This window comes from Pollachius pollachius, assembly GCF_949987615.1.
Source record: "Pollachius pollachius genome assembly, chromosome: 14".
Lineage (NCBI taxonomy): Eukaryota > Metazoa > Chordata > Actinopteri > Gadiformes > Gadidae > Pollachius > Pollachius pollachius.
In genome coordinates, this window is record NC_136947.1 from 19890497 (window position 1) to 19906281 (window position 15785).

General features: G+C 46.1%; 2 protein-coding genes across 4 annotated transcripts; one reads left to right on the forward strand and one right to left on the reverse strand.

Annotated features, from left to right (window-relative positions):
• The first annotated feature begins 3164 nt into the window (after window positions 1-3164).
• On the forward strand, window positions 3165-7459 carry LOC307085421 (uncharacterized protein C1orf21 homolog). Of its 3 annotated transcripts, none has more exons than XM_079750210.1 (6): window positions 3165-3255; window positions 4240-4375; window positions 6701-6788; window positions 6895-6959; window positions 7052-7112; window positions 7251-7459. In XM_079750210.1, exons 2-5 carry the CDS (start codon window positions 4285-4287, stop codon window positions 7093-7095), a joined length of 288 nt encoding a protein of 95 aa, XP_079606336.1. In that variant the 5' UTR covers window positions 3165-3255; window positions 4240-4284; the 3' UTR covers window positions 7096-7112; window positions 7251-7459. The 3 variants fall into 3 exon arrangements, with proteins under 3 accessions (XP_079606336.1, XP_079606334.1, XP_079606335.1); XM_079750208.1 differs by having other exon boundaries at window positions 6701-6783; window positions 7049-7112; XM_079750209.1 differs by having other exon boundaries at window positions 6701-6783.
• Window positions 7460-7540: 81 nt separating this feature from the next.
• On the reverse strand, window positions 7541-9742 carry tsen15 (TSEN15 tRNA splicing endonuclease subunit). The gene is made up of 4 exons (XM_079750931.1): window positions 9551-9742; window positions 9360-9441; window positions 9131-9266; window positions 7541-9030 (listed from the first exon to the last, which is right to left on the reverse strand). Exons 1-4 carry the CDS (start codon window positions 9629-9631, stop codon window positions 8859-8861), a joined length of 471 nt encoding a protein of 156 aa, XP_079607057.1. The 5' UTR covers window positions 9632-9742; the 3' UTR covers window positions 7541-8858.
• Window positions 9743-15785: the final 6043 nt, after the last annotated feature.

The following is a 15785-nucleotide window of genomic DNA, read 5'->3' on the forward strand; positions in this document are numbered from 1 at the left end:
CGTTACCACCCGCACTTGGAACTCCGGTACAGACATGGCAATCTCTCTGGTCCACTTCACCGTTTTTTTCCAAGGGGAGGATAAAATCATCGAAAGAGGTGAAAACCATTATAAGTCGGGGCATGTGGAGAGTTTCAGTTATGCCGATGGGGAGATTGTGGTCTTGTCCACGCCAGTCGCAGGGAACGTGACGTCACATACGAGACGTGTAGTCTTTCTCATTGTTTTCTCTACAGCCTTTAACTGAACAATTGCACAATAAACGGTCAAACTCTTGACATGAAATATAAAGACTGGGATCAGAAGATAATTACTTTCTCTCCATTGAAACCCATTCATATTTTTCGATTGGTCCCATGGGCTCTACCAGAAGGGGCGTGACTTCGCCACTCTATAGTGGGCCTGCGGAGAGCGAGCAGACATTTTCAAGGGTGATAGATACAACAGGGTGGCGAAACTACCTCTGAAGAATAAGTCCCGCCTCCGAGGCTCCGGTTCCATAGGTCAAATGTTTATGGGAAATAACATGGGGTTTTTGAATGATCGTACATTCAAAAACAACAAAGCTTTTACTTCTTCACCACCTAGAGTTTGTTATGCACGATCATTCAAAACCCCATGTTGTTTCCCATAGACATTTAACCGATGGAACCAGGAGCCTCGGAGGCGGGACATATTCTTCAGAGGTCTATAGAGCTCGTAAGTACGCCCCTTCCAGTAGAACCCTCATGGAACCTCTGGGCGAGGAAAATTAGAATGGGAGTCAATGGAGAGAAAGTAATTATTTTCTGATCCCAGTCATTAAATGCCTTGGATTACACATATGTTGTTTGTGGATTTAAATGCTAATGTTTCACGGAAAGAGTTTGACCGTTTATTGTGCAATTGTTCAGTTAAAGGCTGTAGAGAAAACAATGAGAAAGACTACACGCCTCGTATGTGACGTGACGTCACGCTCCCTGCGACTGGCATGGACAAGACCGACAATCTTCCCATCGGCATAACTGAAAATCTACACATGCCTCGATTTAAAATGTTTTTCACCTCTTTCGAAGCTTTTATCCTCCCCTTGGAAAAAAGAGTGGTGGTGAAGAATATCATTTGCGTCGAGAGCAGCGGGGGGCTGTAGTTCACAAAGCAGCCTCTCACAAAACCTACCATTATCAAACTTCTTTGCGAAATTATTTTGTTTTCTTTGCATGAAAAATTATCATTTCAATCCACAAACAACATATGTGTAATCCAGGGCATAGAAAGACTGGGACCAGAAAATAATTACTTTCTCTCCATTGAAACCCATTCTAATTTTCCTGGGCCAGAGGTCCCATGGGGGTCTCCCGGAAGAGCTCGTAAGTACGCCTCTTCAGGTAGACCTCTCATGGGACTCCGTTTTATGCTTTTTGCCGCCTACTTCCGGGGTATGCAGCCTGGCATAGTTCCAAACATCCATTCTACGGCGTTGGACATCATTCATTTCCATTGTTGGCCGCTGAGTAACTTCTCAGGTAAGTTGATTAAATAGCTACCTCTTTTGAGGTAATTTGTCAATTGTCTATATTTTATCAGAGGCCCTTTATGATTTATAACCTGACATGTATTTGCATCTGCACAGCGTAATTATATATATTTTTATCTTGGTAGACACCGGTTGCTTGCTAGTTTGTTAGCTTGAGTTCGCAAGCTGTGAAGGTATCTCCAGGGATAAATGTATTAAATAGCTACCTCTTTTGAATTGTCAACTCTCTATGATATATAAGAGGGCCTTTATGATGCATATACTGATCTTTATTTGTATGTGCACATTGTAATTATATATATATATTTTTTATCTTGGTAGAGGTGGCGGCTTGTGCTGGCGACGGCTGTTGGTGGTGGCGACTACTGGTGGTGGCAGCGGCGACGGCTGCTGGCTCCGAATGTTGTCCTTCCTTTCGACCTGATTCACTTTGCTATCCTTAACCTCAGCCAGATGTATGGAGTAATTTGTTTGTTTATTAATAACTTAAAATATTCCTCCCTGTTCCTTCACTTTGTTCTTGTTTTTCAAATTAGATATACACGCACACCTGTTCACACATTTGCTGTTCTTGTTCCACACATGACTAACTTTGTTTTATTTGATACCCTCCACTTTGCTGTTCTTGTTCACACTCACTGTATGTTTGCTTCGTTGTTCTTAGTCATTCTTGTTCCCACTTGTTTTTGGTTCCACAAACCTGAGCCTGATATATGTGGAGAGTTTTTTTTTCTAAACACTCAGCATCTCAAACACTTGGCTCCTGGCTCCAGCTTTACATGCTGCATCCTCCTTTGCAGCGTGCAGATGTTAGGCAGTGGAATCTGCATTTGCTGGAGGGTTTTAACCAGTGGTCCATTTTATTTGTATTGCTATTTTAATTGTCTCCTTTCCTCACCGTATTCCTCTCGTTAACACTTATATATATACAGTATATATACACTCAATATTCATCCGTTCCTTCACTTGTTTTTGTGTTCTTGTTTTTCAAGTTGGATACACACACACACATTCTTGTTGTCTCATTCATTGTTGAATAAATAAAAATACCATTTCATTCATCCAAGCGTAATGATTTGTTATTCTTTAATATATTTGATACTTTGTGTATGGCTTAATCTTAAAGGTATCACGGTTGTGTGGTCAGCTCCTGCTTCATCAGAAGAAGATGCCAGTGGAAACTAAATGCTAAATGGACTGTTGCTACTCTGCTTTCTCAATCGCTCTCTGACGAAGGGTGTCGTCGGAGATTGAATCGGAATTGCAAGCAAAATCGAGGAAATCCAAAAGTCCAGTTGTGCAAAAATGAACTTCTTGAAACGTCTTTGATTTCAGAACAGACCACCTTACCACTCCAAATGTAAAACTGAAAAAATACAAATATGCAACAATAGTCAGGAAAGTACTTGGGTATGTTTTCTTTTTATTTTTTATATTTACCATTCAATATTGCAATCGCTGCTGTCATTCCATATAAGAACATGGCAGCGCGGCGTGTTTGGAACTATACAGGCTTACATGAAGGACGTGACCACCCCGCCGGCGAGATCACAGAGTGTCGCAACTCTTCACTCTATGGCTCTGAGCAGACCGACCAACGCTGCTCGATTGCTCTGGTCTGTGAGATGCAGATGCGCTCTCTTGATACGGGCGCTCGCCTACAGCCTCCACGAAATTATACTTTACACTAAAATAGCACGTAGGCTCACATTATCCATGGACAAATCCTGCACAAAACGGTAATGTTACTACCTTGCATTAGCTTGTGTTTTGTTATTAGGTGGGTGTGTGTGTGTGTGTGTGTGTGTGTGTGTGTGTGTGTGTGTGTGTGTGGTTTAGCATGTCTTATAATATGGCTCCGCAGCGGTTGTTTTTCCGCATTTTGTTATTAAAAGGAATTTGCTTGCTGTTCAATCGCTTCAGATCTGTTAAAATAACACCGCTTATCAATTGATAGGCCTTGCTTCTGCAAGTGGTATAACAGATATTATAACCCCATTAATGCAGGTCAACTCCAATGTTGTGTTGTGGTGAATGATGTAGGTCAGTTCATATGCTGTGTCGTCAGTAGCCGAAGCTCTTATCTATAATTCACATATTGGATTTGCTATATCAGGTTATTGAGATGTGACCAGACCAGCTGACTGTAGTTCGGTGTCTTCGCTGTGGGGGTTCACCATCCAGATCTCGGACTGGAGCATCACTCCTTCTTGGGGCGATTTTCTATGCAAGAACTACTACTGCTGTCTGCTGTATACGTCTAGACATAGGGTTTCAGATCGGGCTGGGTGTTTGGGGCCTTTAAAGAGAACGAAGGGGCTGATTGTGCGCGGACACATTCATCCGCTAAGTGGCAGAGAAACCCCCCATTCACTCATAACATTTCCCGGAGTGCTGGCACCGTGGCATGGCCAATATGTTGAAACAGCCATTGTGCAGCCTACGGTGCAGCTGCCGACACCGTGTGTTGTGATGGGTCTGCCCAGAGAAATGCATCAATTGCAGTGAATGGGCCGGCTAAACTCTATAGGTCACCCGGTTGTATTTTGTTTCTATTGCAAGAATTGATTCTCCGATCAACTGTTCATTTCGTATTTTCTATTGACATCTAGCCCTATTAAAGATCTTTTTTTTTTTCTACACGTGAGGAATTTCCGGTAGCATGCTTATATTTTCAATACCCGTGATCCATGCTATCTGTCCCGCCGTATTCCCCTCCCCAGGTCGGCCTATAATGCCCCGGCGTGAGGGGAGCGGCTAAGCAGGAGATGGGCTGCACTTCGGCCAAGCAGGTGTCGGCCGTGCCCAACGGTGAAGATGGCCGGAATAAAGCCCAGAGCAATGGGGAGATCCTCTCAGGTGAGTGGACCGGTGGAGACGGTTACCCCTGCCAGCTATCCGCCTTGGATACACATGGTTGCGGCAGATATGGCCAGAAATTTGTCTTCATGACAATTATTTCACATCGTACCAGGTTCGAACCTTGTGAAATCAGGTTTGTATACTAGCTAATAATGTATGAAGTTGTGTAAACATCAGGGCCAGATTCTAGTTACTAGCAAATCTACTTTGTTTAATTTAAACTGATGGCAGATGCTTAATACTCACAGACAGGGGCGTAGGAATGAGTTTAACATTGGGTGGGACACATATCGGACACCTGACAGATCCGGTATAATTTTTTGGTGGGACAAATGCGCCTGTCTCCGATATTGGAGGGGACACGTCCCCTCCGTCCCCCCCGGTTCCTACGCCCTTGCTCACAGATTACATAGATATAATCAGATTTATTGATTATGCATGGCTGAGTAAGCTCTGAGAAATGAGTTAGTAGGGTTAGTTATTATATTGCCCTGAAATATTGCTCTATTACTCCCCTTTTCCAGTGTTGGGAAAGTTCACTTTCTTCGTGAACTAGTTCAAAGTTCAGTTCACAAATTTTAAAATGAACTAGTTCAGTTAAACGTTCATAATTCAAAATTTTGAACGAAGTTCACAGTTCCAAAAAATGAACTAGTTCATAGTTCTTTTTTTCAATATGTTGCTGTGAGCTTTTCATTTTTTCCGGTATTTTGAACATTGAGCCCCCTTTGTGGTTTGTCTAGGATGATGTAGAGTGTTTGAATCAAGTATCGTAGCGAAATACAGTTTCTATCGTGTTTTATTGCACATTTAGCGCATTTTGTAAATCCCATTGATTTCTGTTGGAAGACTCATTGCTCGTTGGCGGAAACGGAAAGGGGGGGTGTTCACGTTTGATTGTAGTCTTTTCGCTCGGTTCTAGCCCTACTGATAAGACGGAGAACCGAGCGAAAAGACTACAACCAAACGTGAACAGCCCCCCTTTCCGTTTCCGGCCAACAAGCAATGATTCTATTCCGTATTCTACTCCGCTGAGCTATGAGCCAGAGCTAACGTTATGGATTGTGCATATTTATAATTCGAAATTCGTCTGAGCCTTTATACCACAAATACTCTAGGGTCTATAGCATATAACCGCTTTGTCTGATTACAGTTTAATTCATTTTCCACAATTTAACAGCTCTCGTTTTGAAGAATAATCACCGCGCCATTCGTTTCAATGGGAATCGCGCTGGTCTATACTTTCAAAATAAAGTGTACATATTTATAATATGAAATTCGTCCCAGCCTTTATATGACAGATACTATAGGGTCTATAGCATATAACCACCTTTTCTGATTACAGTTTAATGTAACAGTAAGCTGGCAACACCTCAACTGCAAATGAACCGCACGGAGATTACCATGGCAACCGGTCAAACAACACGGCGATCTGCGCGCGCATCCGCCGTGTTGATAGAGAAATAACCCCCCTATTGAACGAAGTTAAACCGAGTGAGCGTGCCGTTTACTGACACCAGAATGAAAGAGTTCACAGTAACGTTCATCAGGCAGTAATACAGTACGTTCAGTTCACGTTCGCCCAAAATATGAACGCGTTCAGGCACAACACTGCCCTTTTCCCTGCAAGACCAAGTTAGTGGAAGAGGAAAAAATGGTTGTAAGCTGCCAACCATTGTTGAAAGAGGATTTACTTTTCTAAGCGTGATAATGCAAGCACATAATTACTTTGCCAAGTAGCGGGGGCAGCGGGGGATAACTGAGCCGGATTCTGATGATATGCGCTGAAGAGTGGAGGGGTCCAGCTAGCCCACTGCTGATGAGTGGAGGGGTCCACAGCTAGCCCACCGCTGATGGGTGGAGGGGTCCTCTGTTCCCACTGTTGATGGGTACACAGCTAGCCCACCCAGTGTTTCACCCAGGGAATGTCTTATGTCCACGTGGCGCTGCCATTCAAATTTCATTCTTCTTATCTTTATTCTTTGTACCTGGTGGACGTATGTTTCCTTACCCTACGAGAGTTTTGTACTTTTTTAATGCACTATAATTAAAAAAAAAATATATATATATATATATATTTTATACATTGGTAGTCAAGGCGTTCCCATATTGTTGTTAAGGCGGCCACTTTAACCATACAGTGCTTGGGGAAACACTGGCTATGCTGATGTCACACGTGAACAGAGCCTCCACTGCCATATATTTTCCTCTCGCCCTTTTCTCAATGCTCCCTTCTTTTCTAACTTTCCTCTCTCCCTTTTCGTCTCTCGCCCCATTCTCTTTCACTCACCACTCCTCTTCTCTCAACCATCTGTGGCCCAGACGAGTACAGGATGAAAGGGGCCAAGCAAGAGAAGTATGCCGGCGGGGAGCAGGAGCGAGAGGACGGTCAGGAGGACTGCACGGTACGGTGTGGTCTTATCTGGTGTTTCAACTGTTTCACAAAGAACTGCCGTTTCCTTGTGTTTCGAAATGGTGTTGGTTGTGTTTTTATTGTGTTGTTCGAATGTGCCCAGGAGAAAAGTGCCCTGCTGGGTAAAGGCCAGCATGCGGAGGATAATGGATCCAATGGAAAGATACTGTAAGTGCCTCTGACACCTGGGCAATGATAAGCTGCTCATGATTGACGCTATATCTCTTTGACTGACTTGCTGTTCCGATTCCTCGTAGAAGCATCCACTCCTCAGAGAGCCAGCAGGAATTCTTCCGTATGTTAGACGAGAAAATTGAAAAGGTAAAAATAAGAAAACCGTTAAAATGTCAGTAATTTCCAGCCCCCCTTTTATCTATTCCAAATGACATACAAGGCCTAGGATTAGTGTTTTCCTTCACCCTTTAAAATAAAAAAAATCTTTTGTTTTTCCCTACACAGGGGCAAGACTACTGCTCTGAAGGAGAAGACCTGACATAACACTGTGGTTTGCCCCTCTAGTGTCAAGAGGACCTTCTAGTCCTGCCAGTGGCATGGGGGTTGAACTGTCCCGACAACTTCCCATGTCTGCTGGCCCCTTGTATGCGAGCCTACTGAGAACACATAGCTGACTGACTACAACTCAAGCACCTTCCCACCGTTTCTCTTCTACCGGCAACCCTTTGTTTTGAGGGGGGGGGGGGGGGGGGGGGCACCTCAATATCTGCTTGGCTGTTCCCCTGGACTCCTGAAGAAGCGTTCTTCGAGCACGAGCCGTTGTCATCGTCATGGTGATCACGAATCTTTGCTAGAATATTTGAGAACGTCTCGCCGTGTCCTTCCCACTTCCTACCCTGAGAAGCGCACAAGGACACGTTTACTTTTACAATAAAAACCATGTCAATGCGAGGAATAAGACACGAAGAAACCTGGGAACGCATTCACCCCCCTCCAATATCATTAGCGGACTTGATGAATAGCACCCAAGACGCGAGGGCGTTGACGTTATCGGTGTTAGCGTAAACCAACTTGCAGGAGATGTAAATGTATTCCCGTCAATCCAGCAAAACTAGAGAACGTAACGTTCCTAGCTGTCAAGATGATGTAATCTCTAAATGCAACCATGTTTAAGAATAATAATCAATGGGTAGTGCACTTCTTGCATTCCAAACGTTTTGTTTTGCCAGTATTACCCTTCTATACAGTATGTCTTTTATACAGTATGTCAGCCATAAATGTTCATGTGTTCTCCCGTCCATGTCTATTTATGTTGAGATGTAGGGTATTTGTTTCAAATAAGTCTCAGGGTTCATTTGTATTTATTGTGGTCTCATTGAGTCAAGGTTTCGCCTCACTTTTACCACCATGAAATGAGAAGACGCACTCACATTTGCAGACACTACCAGTTGGCAGATATAATGTCCCTTTCCAGTATCAGTTTGAAGCGCAAATATACACATAAGTTGCATTTTCTATCTCATTTCTGTATTTCTCTCACCAGAATAATGCCACAGTGAATGTTTTTGTAAGTATGTTTGATTTGTTTTTAGTTTTTTTTGTAAAAATAAAAGTGTTTCCAAGGCCAATGACATTGTGATTCAGTTTGAATAGGAAATTACATCACAGCAAGACAACCAAGGTCATGCGCCTAAAACGATAACGGGACATCTGACAGCCCATGAACTTTGCATAGTTCTCTGATCCTTTCAGAATGGTATCATATAAATGCAGCAAACAAGCCAAAAGGAGAAAACAAGGGAAATGTATGTCAACTATATGATGTGCACATGAAGTGCTTTCAGTTTGTATCCGTAACAATAACATTCGAGTCTTCGTCACAGTTGGCCATACCTATGAACATCACCCTGTGCTTTGTTTTTTCTTAAAATATAATTTCCAACATGATTTAAAGTAAACCATTAAGGTTCCCCTTACACAGGCTAAAAAAAAGTGAAGTAAAAATGAAAAAAGTTTAATTTTTAATTCACAAGGATTTATCATTAAACATGGATCTTTACCATTGTTCCAAATCAGGATTGCAACAGTGGTTTACTTTCTGCTGTCTGATGGTCAGTGTTGCTTGCGTCTTTTGCGGTGCTGCCGGCGACCGTGGTCCTGGATTTGGCCAGCGGGAGGGTCCGGCGTGACAAAGCCATCAGTCATCCTCTGGTAAACCAGGGTTGAGTCAGACGCGACCACACACAGCAACACAGGGAAGCCGCGGCCCAAGACGGTACGCAAACTTAGGAAATACAAAATATATGGTGAAAATGAATAGGGACAAAAAACATTAATCTATGGATTTACGAAACAATACTACCGTGAGCACTTTTCTACGTCACCTTTTGTGGTTCAGATACTGGTGAACGGGGAGGGGTAGGATACTCTGCATGGGGGCCCCCTCCTTCTCCCGTCCTTCCAACAACACCACCTGTAGCTCGGGACATTTAAGGCTAGAAACGTCCTTCCAGTGACGCACTAGAATGGCAGAATAAACCGACATTTGAGGGGGACAGGCATCGTTCATTTAAGACAGTTGTGAAGGACTTTGAGTAGGCTGGTCAGACTCACCCTCGGTAAGATCCATGTAAACAAGGAAAGCTGCGTGGACCTGAGCATCGTCCTCTAGGTCAAAACTCTGCATCCGCAGATACTAATAGGGAGGGATATTTCAAAACATTAGATAACTTAATTTTTACTTTTTTTACTGTTAGTCAACAGTAATTGATATCCCAGATGTCATAATTTTCTGTTGCATTTACCATTGGGTGGTGAAGGATCCAGTTGTGAGGGAAAAGGGCATCAACATCATCAACGCATAACGTGTCTGTTGATTCTGTCATCTCGGTGACTTACTTCATTCATTAACTAATTCCTAAACACATCTTTATTACATAAACGCTTGGGCCCGGGCCATGTGTCCACAAGATCTGCTTCGAGCCATTTGTATTGGTTTGCCGATGCGCAACATCATAAAGTATCCGGGTGGAAACGTTTCCCCAAACGCTTGGACTTCGTTTAATAAAAGGGTTTAATCCCCGTGTGTCCATGGATTATGTTTATAAATATATTTAACCACAAAACGCTAAATATATGCTAAATATTTAGTTGAATAACAGTAACAACCCAACAGAGCACTAAGGAAGAAAGTTAAATTAAACAACATCTAATTCAGAGGTCTCAATCTCACTTTAATACATTCATGAAGTTCAAAGATAGATTCTGCTATGATAGTATCTCCAGCTATTCTATCATCCACTTCACCTGTGCACAGTGCACATCACATATTAGTACACGTTACACGTGAACCTCCTAATTTGACGCAAATTGATTTGTTCGCTATCTCGGGATATTGGGCAATTTCCCATGATTGAGATCTCAAACTCGGGATATTGTTTTCATCGCAAAATGTCCATCTCGTTTCTCTTAAAAAAAACAAATAAACCGCTAATAAAAACAAATAAATCCCGGCACAAAGTGTTATCTTGTTTATTTTTGGAGTGTTCACGTGTACTAAAACAATGGTTAACTATGCCAGACAGTTCCGTTCTTTTCCTGTCTGTCTCCCAGTATAACGAGATTAATATATTTAATCGTGTCCTAGACCCTTATACGACCCAACCCATGCAATTGAATGGGAGCGGTTCTCTGACCTTTTCGTGCCACATGTCACAAAACGACATTTAAACCGATGTATTTCATGTGGAGATTTTTTTCGACTTCAGAAGGGAGGTCGGGGTGCGTGAGTTATGGCTGCGTCAAAACAATAATCAGATTTTTCGGATTTTTGCAGCAGACCTCCTCAAAAATGGAAACTAATTGTTGTAGGGTAGCCGACAGCTCCCTCTAGTGGGCTTTGTGTGTGCGTGGACTCGGGCAGTCGTCACGCGTCAGTCCTGTTATGCGCTAACTTGTTCAATACATGTTACTATGAGACACAGCCCGACTCCGTGTATTCTTCTATGCACCTTCACTTGCAACATGGTGTCAGAAGTGGTTTTGGAACCCAGAGTGCGTGCTACGTTGCCTGTCAATGGAACGGCGTGCGTTTATTTGTTTTGCTAGACATAGTTAGAAGTTTCAATTAACCTGTTAGCGTTAGCACCGCACGGGGAAGATGGCTTCAAACATTCCGCCACCGGAGCCCATGAAGATGACTGGGGATCTTCACTGCCACTGGGCTAGCTTTCGTTCAGAGTTTGAGGATTATCTGCTTGCGACCGGGATCGACAAGGCAGAGAAGCCGGTGCAGGCAGCAACGCTCAGGAGGCTAATGGGGAAGGATTGCCACCATGTTTACAAGCACAACCTGGGACTCACAGAGGAAGAGCAGAAAGACGCGGGTGCGATACTCGACAAACTGGGGCAATACTTCACACCCAGCAAGAATGTGATCTTTGAGAGGTATGTTTTTGGAAACCTTAAACAAGAGGATGGAGAGTCAGTGGATACTTTTGTCACAAGACTGAGAGAGAAAGCTGCCACATGTGAATATGGAGCTTTAAGAGATGAGCTCATAAGGGACAGGCTTGTTCTGGGAACTGATGAGGGCGCCAGACGACGCATGCTAAGAGAAAAGAACCTTAAGTTGGAGGGGGCTATTGACATTGGCCGTGCAGTGGAGGTGTTGGACAATAAGTTAAAATCCATGTCACTTAGCAGCTCTGTGCCTGGGGAGAGCATCAACGTAGCATATGGACAGCGACCAGGACGGAGGCCTACCGGCAGGCCATCCGAGTCCGCCAGCACATCTGCACAGCCACAGAGAGGCACAGGTGGATGCAAGTACTGTGGCACACCACACAGACGGGGGCGAGACCTGTGCCCCGCATTTGGAAAGACATGTCACTTGTGCGGCACTGCTAATCACTTTGCCAAAGTATGCATGAAAGGAGGCCAGCAAGGACGTCAGTTGAACGCTGTGGATGACCCGCCGCTGGGGGACCCGGAAGACCGCGACCGCGATGAGAGAGATGTGTACACGGCGGAGAGCTTGGGGGCTGTGAACACTCAAAGGAAAAAGTGGTTTGTAAACCTGCCACTCCACAGAGGGGTCCAGAGGTGCCAGCTTGACTCTGGAGCCACCTGCAATGTGATGAGCATGAAAGACAAGAGGAGACTGGCACCTAGAGCTCCTCTTCAAAAAAATGTCTCACCAGACTGAGGCATTACAACAGTGAGTGGATGAGCTCAATGAGCGTGTACAGCACACGGTGTGTCATCAGGGGCAAGACACACAGACTGGATTTTGAGGTCGTGTGCACCAGCCAGAAGCCCTTGCTTTCAGGGGAGACATGCAAGAGACTTGGCCTGATGCGTTTCACCATTCCCGAAGAGCTGAACAAAGTGGAGCACTGCAAGGCAGGTGAGCTGACCAGAGACTGTCTTATTAAAGCTTACAATGACATGTTCACCAGCCCAGTCGAGTCACTGCCGGGTGATATTCACTTCGTGTTGGACAGCACTGTTGTGCCCGTACAGTGCGCACCAAGGAATGTCCCGGTGGCCCTCAAGGCGGCTGTTAAGGCGCAGCTGGACCAGTATGAAAAGGATGGACACTTGACCACAGTCACTCAGCCCACCGACTGGATAAGCAATCTAGTCATAGTGAAGAAGCCAGACAAATTGAGGCTTTGCATCGACCCTAAGCCCCTTAACCGAGCCCTGAAGAGGTCCCATTACCTCATGCCCACTTTAGATGACGTGCTATACAAGCTGCCAAAGGCACGCGTCTTCACCCTGGTGGATGCGCGCGACGCATTCCTGCAGTGTCGCCTGGATGAGGAGAGCAGCCTGATGACAACGTTCTGGACACCGTGGGGTAGAAAGCGATGGCTGAAGCTCCCTTTCGGTGTGTCAGTCGCACCGGAGCTATACCAGAGGAAACAACATGAGCTGCTGGCCGGTTTGATAGGGATTGAGCCTATAGAGGATGACATCCTTGTGGTCGGCTGTGGAGACACAGAGGAGGAGGCTGTACAAGACCACGACGCAAACCTCATTGCTCTCATGGACAGATGCAGGGAAGTGAAGCTGAGGCTGAGCATAAAGAAGCTGCAGTTTCGTTTGAGGGAGGTCCGCTTCCACGGCCACGTACTGTCGGCGGAGGGCCTCAAAGCTGACCCCGAGAAGGTCAGGGCGGTCCTCGACATGCCAAACCCCATGGATGCAAAAGGCGTTCAGCGGTGTGTCGGCTTCGTTAACTGTTTATCAAGGTTCATGCCCCGCTTGTCAGAGGTGTGTGAACCGCTGAGAAGGCTGCTGGACAAAGAGGTGCCGTGGCACTGGTTGCCCAAACATGATGCTGCTATGAAGGAGATCAAGACGCTGGTCACGGCGGTGCCAGTACTACGTTATTATGATGTCAGCAAGCCAGTCACCATACAGAGTGACTCCAGTCAGACCGGGTTGGGCTGCTGCCTGCTTCAGGGGGGGCAGCCGGTTGCGTTCGCCTCCCGAGCGCTAAGCCAGATGGAGCAAAACTATGCACAGATCGAGAAGGAGTGCGTGAGCATCGTATTCGCTTGTCAATGCTTCCACTACTACCTATATGGGAGGGGCGATGTGACTGCAGAGACCGACCACCGCCCGCTAGTGTCAATCTTCTCTAAGCCCCTTCTCAGTGCACCAAAGCGCCTGCAGAGCATGCTCCTTACACTGCAGAACTACTGCCTCACAGTGGTGTACAAGCCAGGCCCTGAAATGTACATAAGTGACACGCTCAGCAGGGCCCCCACCCCGCCACAGAGAATGGACATTCAGTACAGATGTGAAATGGTCTGCAGCATGCAGCAGGAGCAGTGTGACGCAGCAGCCATTCAGCAAGCAGACTACCTCAACGTCACTTGCCAACGCCTCGCACAGATACCGAAACGCACAGAGGAGGATGTGTGTCTTCAAACACTCAAGTCGGTCGTGCTGGGCGGATGGCCAGAACACAAAGAGGAGAGCCCCATGGCCATCAGAGATTACTGGGCCATCAGAGATGAAATAAGCGCACAGGACGGTGTGCTTTTTAGGAGCCAGCGAGTCATCATTCCGAAATCTATGCGCCCCGAGATGCTGAGACGGATCCACTACAACCACGTGGGGGGTGAGGCTTGTTTCAGACAGGCCCGTGATACTCTCTACTGGCCAAACATGCAGGGAGAAATCAAAGACTATGTGCAACGGTGTTCAGTGTGTAATGAGTATGCACACGAGCAACAGAAGGAGACTATGATGTCACACCCGCTCCCCACACGTCCCTGGCAGCTGGTGAGCATGGACCTTTTCAGCTACGCAAGGCAGGATTTCCTGCTCATGGTGGATCATTATTCTGACTTCTGGGAGATTGATCTACTTCCAGACCTGTCAGCTGGTATGGCCATCAGAAGGTGCAAGGCGCAGTTTGCAAGGTACGGCATCCCTGACCGGGTCATTTCAGACTGTGGAGGTCAGTTTGACTGTGGAGAGTTTCGGGCGTTTGCGAGGGAGTGGGGCTTCGAACATGTCACGTCCTCCCCGAGACACCCAAAGGCTAATGGCAAGGCAGAGTCTGCAGTGAAGATTGTGAAGAGCCTATGCAGAAAAGCAGACCGTGCCGATGAGGACCCCTGGACGGCTTTTCTGCACTGGAGGAACACGCCCACTGAGGGCATGCATTGCAGCCCAGCACAGCGACTGATGTCACGGAGGCTGAGAACTCTTCTCCCTGTGGCCGACCAGCTGCTAGAGCCTCAGGTCACCACTGGGGTTACAGACAAGCTGAGAGTGAAGCGTCAGGCAGCGAAGCTGACTTACGACAGATCTGCGAGGGATCTGCCGGAGCTGAACGTCGGCCAGCCCATCAGGATGAAACCACTCCCGGGTGACAGGACGGGCCGATGGAGGAGAGGTGTATGCTTGCAGCAGGTGGGACCGCGGTCCTATCTCGTCAACGTGGAGGGAACCGCGTGTCGTCGCAACAGGATCGATCTCCGACCAGCAGAGGTTTCTCCTCCACAGCCAGCAGCTCACGAAGAACGGCCACCTGAGCAGCCTGTGGACGCGGGTGCAGCTGACGGGGGCCATGCAGGCGGTGGCAATGCAGAGGAAGTCGTCAGCAGCCCTGCGACGTCTCCAAGGTTAACAGCCCCGAGGTCACCGCCATCTCCCTCACGGGCTGTGTCCACATCATGCGGTGCGTTACAGGGCCGGGCCTTCTCCCGGAGCGGGAGGCATATTAAGCCTCCGGACAGACTTGACCTTTAGGTCATACACTGAGCTGAGACTGACACGCGCTCGCACACGCACACACGCAGGCACACACGCACACACACACATGCGGGACAGTGGATTATTGTTGCAAAAAAAAAAAGAATAAAAAAAGAAAAGATGGTCACTTCGAATGTTCTTATTCGGTTGTTTTGTGCATGCTTTGATACTGCTATTTTGTGGTTATAGTTCTGCAAAGTTCCTGGTTCCTATTGACTTACTGTCTCGTCTTGATACACTTTCTATTGCACTATGTTGATATGTGGATATGAGCACTAATGTTCTAAAGACTGATACTATCCATGTTATCGTTTGGTATTGTGTTATACTAAAGGAAGGGAGATGTTGTAGGGTAGCCGACAGCTCCCTCTAGTGGGCTTTGTGTGTGCGTGGACTCGGGCAGTCGTCACGCGTCAGTCCTGTTATGCGCTAACTCGTTCAATACATGCTACTATGAGACAGCCCGACTCCGTGTATTCTTCTATGCACCTTCACTTGCAACACTAATCACTTAAACCCAGTCTCACATCAGAATTTAGTATAACTACGTTGGTCCAAAGCGTAAAACGCAGTAATTTTATTTCATTGTATTGGATGTTTAGTTAGTCAACTGCTCACAGCGTTTTTCATGCTTATTTGGGGGTTTTGAGGGACTATAATCGGGGTAGGCTATATTTGTTACTTCATCTGCCATGGATCCTATCGGGAGCTAAGATCACTGTGTGGTTTGTCTGTCTGTGTTTCAGGTTATAGGAAGAACTA

Excerpts from the sequence above, each read along its gene's own strand:
- tsen15 (XM_079750931.1), bottom strand. The coding sequence starts at position 9,631 with ATGACAGAATCAACAGACACGTTATGCGTTGATGATGTTGATGCCCTT. Across the intron at positions 9,442-9,550 it reads GGATCCTTCACCACCCAATG|TATCTGCGGATGCAGAGTTT; the intron begins GTAAATGCAACA and ends CCTCCCTATTAG. Across the intron at positions 9,031-9,130 it reads CAGTATCTGAACCACAAAAG|TTTGCGTACCGTCTTGGGCC; the intron begins GTGACGTAGAAA and ends GTATTTCCTAAG.
- LOC307085421 (XM_079750208.1), top strand. The coding sequence starts at position 4,285 with ATGGGCTGCACTTCGGCCAAGCAGGTGTCGGCCGTGCCCAACGGTGAA. Across the intron at positions 4,376-6,700 it reads CAATGGGGAGATCCTCTCAG|ACGAGTACAGGATGAAAGGG; the intron begins GTGAGTGGACCG and ends TCTGTGGCCCAG. Across the intron at positions 6,784-6,894 it reads ACGGTCAGGAGGACTGCACG|GAGAAAAGTGCCCTGCTGGG; the intron begins GTACGGTGTGGT and ends GAATGTGCCCAG.